General features: G+C 38.2%; 2 protein-coding genes across 8 annotated transcripts; one reads left to right on the top strand and one right to left on the bottom strand.

The window, feature by feature from the left end:
• The first annotated feature begins 580 nt into the window (after nt 1-580).
• Nucleotides 581-5,338, top strand: LOC110043111 (uncharacterized). Its single transcript, XM_020748524.2, has 4 exons — nt 581-726; nt 2,966-3,023; nt 3,473-3,636; nt 4,665-5,338. Exons 1-4 carry the CDS (start codon nt 646-648, stop codon nt 5,013-5,015), a joined length of 654 nt encoding a protein of 217 aa, XP_020604183.2. The 5' UTR covers nt 581-645; the 3' UTR covers nt 5,016-5,338.
• Nucleotides 5,339-6,902: 1,564 nt separating this feature from the next.
• On the bottom strand, nt 6,903-12,253 carry LOC149110380 (uncharacterized). 7 transcript variants are annotated; one of them, XM_089292068.1, is made up of 5 exons: nt 11,465-12,253; nt 9,760-9,881; nt 9,174-9,314; nt 8,466-8,591; nt 6,903-8,143 (listed from the first exon to the last, which is right to left on the bottom strand). In XM_089292068.1, exons 3-5 carry the CDS (start codon nt 9,278-9,280, stop codon nt 8,038-8,040), a joined length of 339 nt encoding a protein of 112 aa, XP_089148194.1. In that variant the 5' UTR covers nt 9,281-9,314; nt 9,760-9,881; nt 11,465-12,253; the 3' UTR covers nt 6,903-8,037. The 7 variants fall into 7 exon arrangements, 6 of the variants coding, with proteins under 6 accessions (XP_089148194.1, XP_089148195.1, XP_089148192.1 ...); XM_089292069.1 differs by having other exon boundaries at nt 9,760-9,850; XM_089292066.1 differs by lacking the exon at nt 9,174-9,314 and having other exon boundaries at nt 9,760-10,072.
• Between the last annotated feature and the right edge of the window lie 1,700 nt (nt 12,254-13,953).

Genomic DNA, 13,953 nt, shown 5'->3' with positions numbered 1-13,953 from the left:
GAATTTGTCTTATTTTCCCGTCGGTGTATCCGCAAAACATTGAGGGTGCAGTAAACCTATCATTTTCACCGAGGTTGTCTCAGTCTAAAACGTGTTTTGTAGGCGCAAATTTACGCTTTAGCTACGTTTCACTGAGCAAGATGTCCGAAATTAAGTTAAATTATTGTCCAAAATTTGTCAAAGTGTCCGAAAACTAAACATTCAAAATAAAACGTGCAAAAGTTTAACGTCCGAACAATTTTGCATGTGTTGTGATAGTTTTGACTAATTTCAAGCTATAAATTCTCGTCAGTTGTATCATTTTTATTTCAAGTGTCTCCCGTTAGTTTACATAAAACTTGAAATATTTACCCTTTATTTCCTTTCATTAAAAAATAGAATATTAATTAGTTTGGCGTCTCAATTTCCTCCCACCGCGGAACAAAAGCCATTGCAACTTAGGAAGCAAAAAGCGAAGAAAACTGAAAACCACCCGGCGGTTTGATTTGTTTAAGCACACCTGCAAACAAGAAAATCGAACCACTCTGCGCTCCAACTCGACCAACTACCAGCAAAAGGACATAATTATTTTATGCGCTCTGTACGTCTAGTTGAAATTTGCGACCGACTGACCTCAGACGTGCAACTAGCGTAACAAACAAAGTCATGGACTGCAAGCAAGTTTTGATCTTCCTTATCTTGGCCGCTTTGCTCATTGTAGGTCAGGGACGGCCTTCATTCGAGGAGGTAAGATATCATTGATGTAAAATTTAAACGCAGCTGTTAATGTAGTGAAGCATTTGATTTTTTTTTTTCCACAAGTCTGACCGGGAATTGCTATTCCAGCAACCTCGTGTTTATAAAACAAGTCGTTATCAAAATGTATACAAAAAGTTTTGAAACCTTGTGACCTCTCCCAAGATAACAGTGTTTAGCGCATTGTTTTTGATTATAAATTGAATTTATACATACTTTTGAAAAGACACGATAAGGCAAGCGTGAGGTATGTGAAGTGGAGTCGGAAAAATATTTCACGGGACCATCAATTGGCGGAATAACCACGGGTACGCTATCTCTAAAATTAAAGTAAGCCGGAAGGAAAAAAACAGAAGTTCTGTTATCATCACAAAAAATACTACGTATTCTTGAAAAACATGGTGTAACTAAATTCTTTTAAATTCAAGTTGGTTATCTCATCCTCATGCATGTAAGAAACTGTTGGCCCACAGACCGTGTTTATCCTCTTCAAAAAAACAAATATTCTGTACAGAACTTTTCGAGCAAACAGTAAATAACATAAATACTTATACCTTAGTAAAGACTGCAAAAAGTTCGTACGGAATCTTAAAAAGTCGTAATTTCCTTAGAAATATTTTTTTTCTATTCATCGCTTCTTGGCATTAATGTTTTAACACGCGTGCCCTTATAATTACCGGTTTTCTTTAAAAAAAAAAATAAAAAAAAAACTTGAAAACGTAAAAAAAAAAAATTATCCTGCGGGAGCCGAAATGAAGCCTGAATTTATCGAGAAACGTTTCTCACAGAGAGTCACAACGGTATTCTAGTTCACAAATTCAAAAAGCTGCTGTAGATGATGTGTTTTTTGCCTTTTCTTTTTCACTGTTGAGCGAGACCGAACAATCAATGGTCTTTTGTCCTTTTGTCTCCCTCTCTTGAAGCTGGGAGTTGCGACTCAGTAGCTCACAGTGACATCTCTGTTGAAGTTTTGTCGTTTCATCTTTGTCTCTGAGTCTCTTGTTCCAAGATAACGGTATATGCTTGTCTGCTCGAAAATAGCCTACATTACTTGTGTCTCCTCGGGTTTGTACTTTAAGCGCTATAGAATGACGAGGTCACATGATATGCGAGGCGCTTCTGGGAAGCGCCTCGCATGGGTACTCTCGTCCCCTTCGCGCTTTCCCTTATGGGAATTATTATCTTCTCTTTCTGTTTTTTATGTTTTTTTTTTCTTACATTCCCAATAAAATTTATTAAATCATTTCATAGATGCATTCGCATCTATCATCATGTCTACGGTCATTTGTCGAGTACTGCTCTACAAAATACAACCATATGATTCATTGACGTAGAGATGCATATTTGATGTCAGTAGCAACCTTTTCCAAGAAATTTAACGCCTGATTTTTTCGGATTGAAAGCAATGTCGTTTTGGGTACCGAAAAAAGGTCAGCTATGATATTCGGAAAGGCAATAAGGCTTTAAAAGATTTTACAGGAAATGGTTAAAAAAAATCCTAATGTAAATTCTAAAATTAAATTCCTGCTAGAATGACCAAACAGATACCAATTTTATAGCGCAGCCTAAGTTAAATTACAAGGACTTACCTAAAACCACTCCAGACAACCTAAAAGAGCGTTTCAAAGCATTCGAGGGAATTTCGTCGTTGGGTGCCTTGAATAAATATCGGATAGTCTGAATTCTCTCTGCCAGTTATACAAACACCATATTGAACAGTCGCGGACGTTTTTGGATATCTTTAGTGCCGCTGGGGCTAGAGATAGCTTGTACAAAAGAAACCCACTATCGTCTTTTTTCTTTTTTTTCCTTGTTTTGCTTTAGATACACAAAACAAGCAGTTTTAATTTACTAATACATTCTCTTCAAATTTGACCTGAAACAAATGAAACAATTAGATTATGGGCTCTTGATTTCTATCGCGCGATAGTTGACCAAGGCGCAGCCCGATTCAACTATCACGCATAGAAATCGAGAGCGACTAATCTAATTCTTTTAGTATAAGTCTTCTAGTCGTTTAAAACTTTATCTAAATCCTCTTCACGGGCACATCGAAAACGCAAAGAAACGACCGTCAGTCCCTTAACAACCGCGCACTGCTTGGCTACTCAGCTATCTACAACAGAATAGATAGTGGGTAGCGCAGCCAATCATAGAACGCCATTCGTGATAGAACGCTAGTAGATTTATACCAAAACCTGATAGGCCTACGTTAAATCTCTCCATGTAGGATGAACGTGAAAAGCGGGATGAAGGAGAAGAGGAAAGTGACGTAATGCTTCCTGAAGGTAATAAAATAACGATTCTTAGAGAGGAAGCCACTTCAGCCTTAGCTGGTTTTCATGTAGGTCCTCTATCCTGGTCGAATTAGAATTTGGAGATGTTGCCTTTTGTGGAGGGACGAAAACCAGAGAACCCGGAGAAAAACCCTCGGAGCAAGGCGAGAACCAACAACAAACTCTACCCACATAAAGTGGCACTGGGCCGGAATCGAACCCGGGCCACATTGGCAGGAGGCGAGCGCTCTCACCACTGCGCCATCCCTGCTCCCCGCTACTGATCGTTTAGATGAAAAGAGAAGAGAAGAGAAGAGAAGAGGAGATAGAAATGAGAAGGGAACGAAATGACGGACAGAGAAGAGGAACGATGCGGAGATTATATGAAACGGCAATAAGAAAGGGCAGAAAAGTGAAGAAATCATATCCTGAGATAATTCTACTACTTACTTCTTTTGCAGAGGACGAGGCAGACTTGCAAGATGGAGGAGAGAGCGCAAGCGGGGAAGAACCAACAACTCCCCCTCCCCCAGCCGGGGGAGCCGCACCAACCCCAGCCCCTGCTGGCGGACCACCCCCTGCTGGTGGGGCAGCCCCACCTCCTAATCCCATCGTCGCAGCAGTTGTGAGTTGTTTCTCTTAATTCTTAAATTATTCTTCACTTTTCATCCAGGCATGTGATATATATTTCATTCTGTTTCATTATTCTCAACTAGCCGGGTGATTTGTCATCATATACCATCAACACCAATTCTTAACGTGAAAAACTGAGATTGAAATCTTATGTCCCTTGTTTCTGCATGCAAATGAAAAAATTTACAGCATCAGCAACTAGGATATATATTATTACGATATAACCAGTAAAAGAGCTATCCAGGGATTATAGCGGCTTTCACTGAGTGATCAAAAACAGTTCCTACTTGCTTTGGTTTTGCACTACCACGGTAAGCTTAAAAAAACTCGTGCACGCGTTTTCCCGCACTTTACGTCAGCTTCATGTATTTGCTTTACGTTTTGATTGGTTCACTGTTCTGACTGGATTGTCTGTGTAATTTGTGATGACTGGCCAAAGTAATTACTTTGGTTTTACAACACTTAATTGAAAAATGCTCACACGAGCCGTATGACCCCAACAGCACGGGACATCAACAGAGGAAATCTTTTTTAGTCCTGGCAACGGTCTGGGCAACGGTGCTAGCAAAGGATCATCCTTTTTCAGTCCTAACAACAAAGGTCTCAGCAAGCAAAGTCAGGTTGAACACATGCAGGAAAGCAACAGAGAACGTGATCTTTTGCTCCCCAAAATAGAAAAAAAAACTCTTCTCGGTTGCTCTCAGTAACAGAAGGCATTAGCGTTTAGTCCTCTGACAAAATTACGCAACCCATCTTAGTCTCACCGAATGTGACCAGCAGTTGAGGTAGTTTAGTAGACAACAGACAACAATACCAAAGATGCTAATAGAGCGGTTTTCAGTTGGGTGTCGTGAAACCAAAACCAAACCAATTACTTACCAATTAGACTATTCAGCCAATCTCAAACTGTATATATGTAGTAAAACCAGAACAAAAACCAAAGTGATTGTCTGATTACTTTCGACAATCAATTCAAAACTGCTCTACGCTAAAAGTGGCACTATTTCTATTCATACACAGACTCAAGCCTGCACAACCTTCCAGACTTGCACTGCCCAAAAAGATCCATCTATGTGTCTCCAGGAGATGCTGACTGGCCTGAGCGCATTAAGTGGAGCCGGAGGGGGTGCAGCCGGCGGAGCTCCCTGCCAAGTTCCGAGTCCCTGTCAGGGAGGGGCCGCAGCCCCCATGCCAATGCCGATGCCCATGCCCATGCCCATGCCCATGCCACAACCAATGCCAGTGCCGTATCCAGCTGAGCAAGTGATAGTGGAGCCGGTATCCTGTGGCGGAACCTACCCATGCAAAGACAAGGCAACAAAGAGCAAGGACAAGAAACATCATGACAAGAAGAGCAAGAAGCACCACTAATAATGCGAGAGAGCCGGATTACGTGCATGCAAAAGGATCTGGAGTACTTGCCAGTGTAGTGCGTTCACGGGATTTTATGTTAGTAAGACAGCGAAGGTCTTGTTATGCCTTTCCCAACGTTTGCGAATGCAGAAGGCCCATTTTTGCCTTTTTTCATGTGACTCTCTATTATAATAAATCCGTAGTAAAGTAGTATTTGCTTCATGCATGTAAAATATGCATCGTAAATTTAGCAATGTACTGTAGAAACGCTCGTTTTGTTATGAGCTAAGTGAACCGGAACTAATAAAATACATGTCGAGAGGACCGTTCTCGCTTGTTGATGGCCTGTTTCTTTTCCTGGACATCAGTGATGAGGGGCTGTCAGTACCCAACCCACCTCCCCGCTCACCCCCCGCCCCACCCTCCCCGTAAGTCCGACTGTTATTTTTTTTATGCTGTAATCAGCATTGAAATTCTCAATACTGTTGGTCATATATGTTCTTTAGTTTAACTTGCTTGAATTTAGTTCTAATTCAAGGGGTATTTCCCGAGAGCGTCAGTCCCTTCTTTATCAAAGCAGTCTATTTGTACCACGTCTTCCATGACGTCACAACGGCTCAACGCCACTTCCTGGCTGCGTTGCCTCGTAATTTGTAAAGAGTTTGAGGCGAAAATTTGCAAGACTTTAGTAAGAAAGAGTTATAAAAACCGCAGTGCAAAAGGAATTACGTGCCGATATACAAGTAGAGATAATCGTTTGAAAGCGAGTGAAATAAATAATTTAGGCGAGTCTTTAAGCGAGTGCAACAGGCCCTATTGGTATTCTCGGTTTTGGACTGAAACTAGCTTGCAATGGAGGTTCATGCGGGAAAATACCAGTAAAAAAGAGATTTATGTGATCCACATGTGAAAAAACTCCTCGCATTAACCTCCGTTGCAAGCTAGCTACAGTCCAATACCGGGAATACGAATATGATCTATTTGATTAAACATTGAAATATGAGGAGTAGTGGAAATTCTTAATTGCTCTAACTTTCAAACGATTTCTTATTTATTATATGGCTGAGAAATTACGAACGCGCGCACGTTAATTTGCGCTGCACGATATGAGCGATAAATTAATTGGCCTGCTGTCAGCCAGTCACAACAATGAAGTAACTTTCTCAGTCATATAACAAAGTGGATAACAAGCATTATAGCAAGACTACTTCAACCAAGGCTACCTGAAAACATTCTGTGCAAATTTAATGATTGAAAACCTCGGTTGTTAACAACAAATTTCTGACACATTAATATAGGTAATCGTATGAATGCGAATGCAATTATATTTATTCTACGAGTGTTAATTGAAAATTCTCTAAAAATTGCACGAGCCTTTAGGGGGGAGTGCAATTTGAAAGAATTTCCAATATCAATAGCAGTGTTAATCCTTAATTGCTCGAGCTTTTATACTATTACTCATTTGCTCATATGACTCAGAACATTGCGAACGCGTGGGTTTTAATTTGCATTATAATATAGATAGGACCCTGTGCGCGCTCTGATTGATCAAAAACCTATGTTTGATCAGAGTAATATATAGATTTAGCCAAGCCTAAAAGCGGTTATTTTGGAATGTTGTTACTGATGAAAATAATCCAACATGTACATGTATGTGAAGTAAACTGCGAGCGATTTTATACTTTCAGCCCGAACTAGGATCACATCAGCAGATCGAGGTGTAAGATGGTGTAATGATGAAAACAGAGCCATGATTTCAAGCATTTCAGGGGAGCCACCAATAATGTTGATCACATAACAGAACTGTCTTCTGTGCTTTTTGGTGACATTTCCTGTTCTTTCTTATTGAGAAAGACATGACATTGTTATTAATCATTATATTCTTTCTTAGTTAACAATTGGGACTCCTGCACAAAAGAAGTTTATTTACACATTTTTTGTTGTTGTGGGGTATGACTGAAATGTAGTGGCTACAATATATTCAGTCCCCAAATTTCTACCAAATGAAATCTCACAAAAATACCAAAGTAGTATACACATGTAAAAAGTTAAAAAGTTTTGTTTTCTAACTTGATCCCCAAAGACAGTTAGCTATCTTCATTTTTGTATGGCATCTCCTCCTGCTAAAAGGGTTTGCACCATCTCTTGAAGTATAAGTATAAGCAAAATCACTCTGGCATGAACGATAAATATGATATTTTGTTGCTGATCATGAATACTTGCATAGGCTTCTGATAATAATTTTACTATTCAATTCCAATGTGATTTGTTCTTTTTCTCGACTGAGATTGTGGACTAGAGGAGCTGTTATTGGGTTCCATTAATTAATTTTGCTCATAATGATTAAATTATACCAAGAATTATAAGTACATGTAAGCTATAAGTAAGTTATATTATGTACGTGTATTTTGTCTGCACTACACAACCAAACGCACTCAAAGATTATGAGGCATAGGTACATTTGTCAGAAAAAGCCAGCATATCAAAGATATGTTTAGATTGACACATCAATTAAAGATAATTTATAGCAAAATGGATAAACAATACATCAATATCCTGCATGCACAAAAGCTGGAGATGGGGTTATAAGGCAATCATTTAAACAACTGATTGAAATAATTTATAAATTAGAGAACACTATTTGCACAACACTAGGGAACAAATTAACCTTATTGGACGTTGCGAATGGCAAGGCTGTCAGTAGAATGTCACAAATTTCTCAACTCTTTCTTTCTACAAAAATACTAATCCTGCAACTTTGCTTAAGACCCAGTTCTCCATTTCGTGTTGGCAAAATATTAATTTATGCCATGCCCGATGCCAGTTATCACAAAATTGATTTAAGAGCAACATAAACCAAGCACAATAAATATCATTTTTAAGCCAAAAAAGCAATTATTTGAATAAACCATGACATGATGAGTAAATTGTCTCCAAGAAAAACTGATTAATTTAACAGACACTTTAAATAATTAGTTAATACATGTATCATAGGTGTTTCTTAATAATGTAATACAGTTTATCTGTCACAATGTTGCAGCTACAGCTGTATGATATTACTACACACAGTATGGGTTGCAGAACTCAACTTCCAAGTCAGTTTGTTCAATGAACTTTGTGCAGAAATTATTATGGCATCAAGTTGTCTGTGAATATAGAGAAACCAAACAAAGCATTACAATCTTAAGTAATAAATTATTGAACTCTTTTACATGTATGTACAATGTATATTCCATTAATATTGGGGATCTCTCAGAAGCTGCATCTATGATGATTTAATTTGCTCCCAGTGCATTTTTTATGGAACTTTTCACACATTAATATCTCTGTTATGACAGCGGTCTCTGTGTTCTATAACAATTAGTACACAAGAAAAATACACTCAGTAAAATATTGTTTACAATAAAAATCAATCCCTATAAGCAATCATAAGGACCTTCAATTTATATTTCTTTAGAAATATCTCACCTGGCCATGGTTGCTTTGAAAATCTTTGCTGTTTTAATCCAGGTTGCCCATGTGTACACTGTTCGTATATTGACTGACAGGAACAGGGATGTAATCATACTGTATATCGCTGCTACTTGAACACCACTGAACATACAAAGACATATCAATTATAATTTATAACCAACAGATGACATTCCTTTCATTGATATACAGTGTCCTTCATTGCTAGTTGTTTACTGAGTGTCTACAGTAGTGAATCAAATGCTAGGGGGATGGCACCAAAACTTTCACAGTGGCAGGCTCTGTCCTGAGATGCAAAGCAAACATATATAACTGTTATGAACTTGGCGACTTGCTTTTGAGCACACATGCAATTTGCTTTAAACAAGAAACTGGAACATTGCAGTACAACAATGTGCATGTAGTCCCAATCAAAGGGCCATCCAGGCTGTTTGGTTGTACATATAACTGAAAATCAGACTGAAATGTAGTGGCTACAATATATTCAGTCCCCAAATTTCTACCAAATGAAATCTCACAAAAATACCAAAGTAGTATACACATGTAAAAAGTTAAAAAGTTTTGTTTTCTAACTTGATCCCCAAAGACAGTTAGCTATCTTCATTTTTGTATGGCATCTCCTCCTGCTAAAATCAGACAGAAGACATTCACACGCAATGTCTGAGAAATCATTAATTACAAAATATGCTTTAAGAAATATCTTACCTGGTAAGGCCAACTTTCAGAAAGTTTTGTAATCTAGACTGGCTGGCCAGTTCATACATTTGACAAGTTGACACTGGGCATGTTTGTAAATTTGTGCGCTTCAACATCACATTACAATGTACATGTAGTAGCGTTGGTCAACTGAAAACAGCATAATTTGGTCAATTAATTTACACTGTACAATATTTGGTTATATATTGGTGTATATCATTGCACACCAACAGATGACTATTAAAATTAATTTACAGAACATATTGGCAGCTAAATCATAACAAGTGAAAAATTGAGCATGAGCCATTTACATGTACATGTAACAGCCCTCACCTCAGAACTGTCATAGATATAATATATTTTCAAACTCGCTGAAATTTCAGATTATTCAATATTAACATGCACGTACATCTTTAACAGTGTGTTTGCTTTACATTCACTTTACACACAACCGGTATCCACCATAGGCAGACTTTTAAGTTTGCCTTTGAAAATAAATTGCATCATCTAATGCATCTTTCATTACCTATTCTTGTGACGAAATGATACAAAATCCAAGTACCAGAAGTCATAAGCATAAAACTAACTTAATTACCTGGTAATGCTTACAGCACCTCTTACTGTCTGCATATGCCGTCCATAAACTGGTACTGCCTGGACAATACTCATTATTTTTCTGATCACATCTTTTAAAATGTCACTGTTATATAATTTGTCCTGAAAAGGCAAATGCATGAAATGTTATGCCTTTGGCACTCACCACATACCTTTACATGATGTACAATGTACACCAAGTCATGATCGACATTCACAATTCTTTTTACTTTCATTGTAACTTTTTTTGTAACTTTTTGCGGTGTCATTTTCCCACACTTGAAGACAGGACTTCCACATTAGGTGGTAATTCTCTATGAATTCACAGGGAGTGATAACAATTAAATGGTGACTAACTTTAGCAAAGGAGGCATTCAAATGTCAGATTTTAACGTTAACTTTCTTCAACGAGCAAAAAAGTAAAGCACAACAAAGAAAACAGTCAGTGATATTCGGTTAATAAGTTAGTCAATCAAAAAATTAGTGTGAAAAAGAGAGCAGAGAGAGAGAGTGGAGCGAGGAATGCACTCTCACCAACTAAATTTTGAATGTACATAAGTAAAAGTTATTTTTATTACCGAGAAATGGTCAGGGCAAGGACTTCTATGCCCTAAATTTTTTCTACGTATGTAAATGTCATTTTCACTGTTCAAGTTACCGAGCACAGCTCTTAGCATTTTTTTAAATTAGTACTATCTCACTGTTATGAAACATTTCCATAAGTGTAAATACCACACTAGGGAATAACATCTCATTAGGAAAATAGGGGCCATGTACCCCCAACCAAAAACAGTGGCACTAATAAAATGAAATAGCAAATCAAAATCGAAGTAGAGCTTTACTTGCCGACAGGGTTTACATGCATAATCGTCTACTCGACATTTCGACTACAAGCATTTCACCAAACCGAACTAACTGGACAACAACAAAATAAAACGAGGAAATCTACATTATAAACACAATATGCATATCATTACAGCTGAGTATCAAATAGCAAATCCCTTCTCAATGAAGGATGACTGAATGAAAGAAAGGATGAAGAAAATTCGTTTAAGTTTGCAGTGTTAAAGTTTAACAATTATTCACGCTTAAGCATAGATTTGAATATCACAGTGTGTATTTTTGCCGACGGCTTAATTTAGCTTTGCAGTCATTTTATCGGCGGTAGCTTTACCAGTCTTCAACCAAATTAACCTGGAAATTCCTCCCAAGCATTTCGTCAAACCGAATAAATTGAACTAACAAAACGAGGAAATACTTTGTAATCACAAGATGTAAATATTCACATAGGTACGTCAAAAGTAAATTTAGCAAATCCTGTTCGCTTCGGCTTAAAATGGTTTGTTGACCTATCTTGGTTTAAGAAATTTTTGTAGTCTAGGAAGCGGTTGTGCCAATTAACACAGAGAAAACTTCAAAACTCGCCCGGTAGTGTTTACAAATACAGATTTTTTTTTTTAAACGTGACGACGAAACTCGAGACAAAACTTGATTTGTTTACAATATGCAACTTACAACCTCGATCCACAAAACCACTCAAGTGTTATTGTTATGAGCGAAATTAAACCTATGTAATTTACAAAATGCCTCACAGCATGGCTTCAAATAAGGAAGACTTTAAAAAAGGATTCCTACTGAAAATAAGCTTATCTCGCCGAGGCAACTTCATAATTTCCATAGCAAACGCCACAACAAACGTCGCTTACCTCAAGTTGGCAATTCACTTCGGCCAGTGCAAATCTTCCAGGCAGAAACTTGCTGCAAAAGTTGTGAAGACTGAACGGAACTGATCTAATCTTTTCGATAGATCAACGAATCAACCACTTTTTTCCGCTGTGTTTTCCGTTTTACACTAAACACACAGTTCTCTAGTTCGTCACCTGATTTTAATCATGTGACTTTTCTTGCTCGGCTGCACAGCATCTCGACGCGCGAATTAATTGAGCGGTTCTACAGTCGTCGGGTATTTCGTCTCCTTTCTATAGTCCTCGTTACCTTTGCTTCACGGCATTGTTCCGTATTATTTCATCCCCTTTCTCTAGTCCTTGACTCGCTATAATTAACGGCAGTGTTCAGTACTGTTTCACCTCCTTCCCCAGCGCTGGCCCGCTCTCTTTCACGATCTTCTTCGCTACTTCTTTACTTCTTCTTTGCCTGTAATTTCTTGCATTCCGTTTCTGTTTTATGCTTCAGTGCAACCCCATCTTAAAAACGTTAGATCAACCTCCGCTATTATTTGTTGATATGGCAAATAGCAATGAGTTTTCTTTTCTTTAAAAATCCCGCCAAAAAAAGATGGCATTCCTCGGTTCCCCCGTTTGCGCTACCGCGAGGCTCCTCTCCCCCTCCCCCAGAGTCTGTACGGACGGCGTTCGCTCGCTCGCTCGTACGGTGACGTCATAACCAAATTTTCTCGGCTTGATGGGTTTACCAAAATTTCTAAGGTATGGGGCTCTGCTCGCGCGCCTTCGGCGCGCGGGAGCTCCGCTATAAAACATAGAAAAAGCGTGTTTTATTGTGTTGCGCGTGTAAAATCTATATCATAAAGCAAATGAAGAAGCCTAAACCGTGTATTACACTGTGATAAAACACTCTGGACATTTGAGAACACTCAAGAAATGTAGAAAACACGAGCCGCAGACGAATGTTTTCTACACTTCCCTCGTGTTCTCAAATGCCCGTCGTGTTTTATCACAGTGTAATACACGGCTTAGGCTTCTTTATTTGTTAACTGCAGTGCAAATTAAGAATTAACGATAAATTGGCCTGCAATGAAGCAATTTTCTCAGTTATTTACTCACACTGCCGGTACAGAGACAAGAAAATTTCCACAATTATTTATCGTTTTAAATCACTCAAACTCCTTTGGTAAATTTGCAATTGATACTTACATTGTGGTCAGGAGAAATGCACAAAGATGCCAGGTAAAGATGACTTTCTGACGACAGGAAATTAACGTTTCAAAAGAGAGATTTGCTTTAGTCCTTGCGGTTTCTTTAATTTGCGTATAAAATTCCTATTTTTGACGATGTCTTTGCAAAGTCTACCTACGGTTACCCACAAAACCCTGAATTTGAAATATGACTAAAAAATTTAAGTGTAGTGAGCTTGAATGCCTATTTTTTTCTCCTAAAACAGGAAATATTTTGGAGGATGAGTGCATTTTCAGCCATTATTCTACCAATTCACTACAGCAGAATGCCAGAAATAATTATTGAGATCAGATAGGCAGAAATTAAGAATAATTCATGTTTTTCAAACTTGCTGGGATAAAATTGTTAAAGCTCTTCAGCTTTAGGGACGTTTGTCAGCATCAGCAAGTTATATTCGAGGGAAACGCGACGGTCTGTACAAGGAGTCAATTTCTACAAGTCTACTAACTTACTCTTCGAAACTGATGGCTGGCTTTATGCAAACACGTGCAAGGCCTATTCTAAACAACTCAGTAACATTTTTCATCGCATTTTGATCACGTTTTTTTTTGTCTACAGGGCAATTTTATAGAATAAACAAACTCTTAGCTTTGTGATTGGTCAAATGAAGGACACCGCGACGCGTTATAAAAAAACCCGGGATTCGTTCCATTTCTGTAAGATTTTTGTCAGCCGGTGAGTTTATTTCAGAACGTTCGAGAACGCCAATTGAGAATTATTCCACGAGCGTGTCGAAAATTGCCTTTCAGAATGTTAACAACTTATCTAAGTGCATCGGCGATCTTCGGCAGAGATACTGCCTAGCAACGTCGTCTCTTGGCCCAGGAGACATGACATCATAATGACGACGGGCTTTCGAAACAAGTTCGGGATGATAGCTGTATATTTTCGGCTTTCGATAGAAAGACTCGTAGACTCTTCGGCTTTCAAAGAAAATTACAAAGCTTGAAGGAATTACCCCATTTATATCTAACAAACAATTGAAAAAAGCCTACTTTCTCTGGATGTATGCTGTTTGTGGAATACTCATCGGCGCAGTACATCCTTAAAATAGAAAACCCGATAGAAAAATTATTTATTATTCATTCAGTTGAGGTACTTAATTAATCACATGAAAACTTTCGCAAGAACGTGATCAAAATAGCGACGAACATTCCAGTAAAATTGGAAATGATTGTTTTTCCGTTTATTTGGCCTGAAATTTACTTTTTGACGTGATCTCTGTAATTAAGGGTGTCTTTTCATGTTAAAGGAATGTTTCC

Source organism: Orbicella faveolata, unplaced genomic scaffold (assembly GCF_042242905.1).
Source record: "Orbicella faveolata isolate gen_17 unplaced genomic scaffold, um_ofav_v1 contig_24, whole genome shotgun sequence".
Classification (NCBI taxonomy): domain Eukaryota; kingdom Metazoa; phylum Cnidaria; class Anthozoa; order Scleractinia; family Merulinidae; genus Orbicella; species Orbicella faveolata.
The sequence above is the reverse complement of the archived record's forward strand: the minus strand, read 5'-3'. Positions and strand labels throughout refer to the sequence as shown.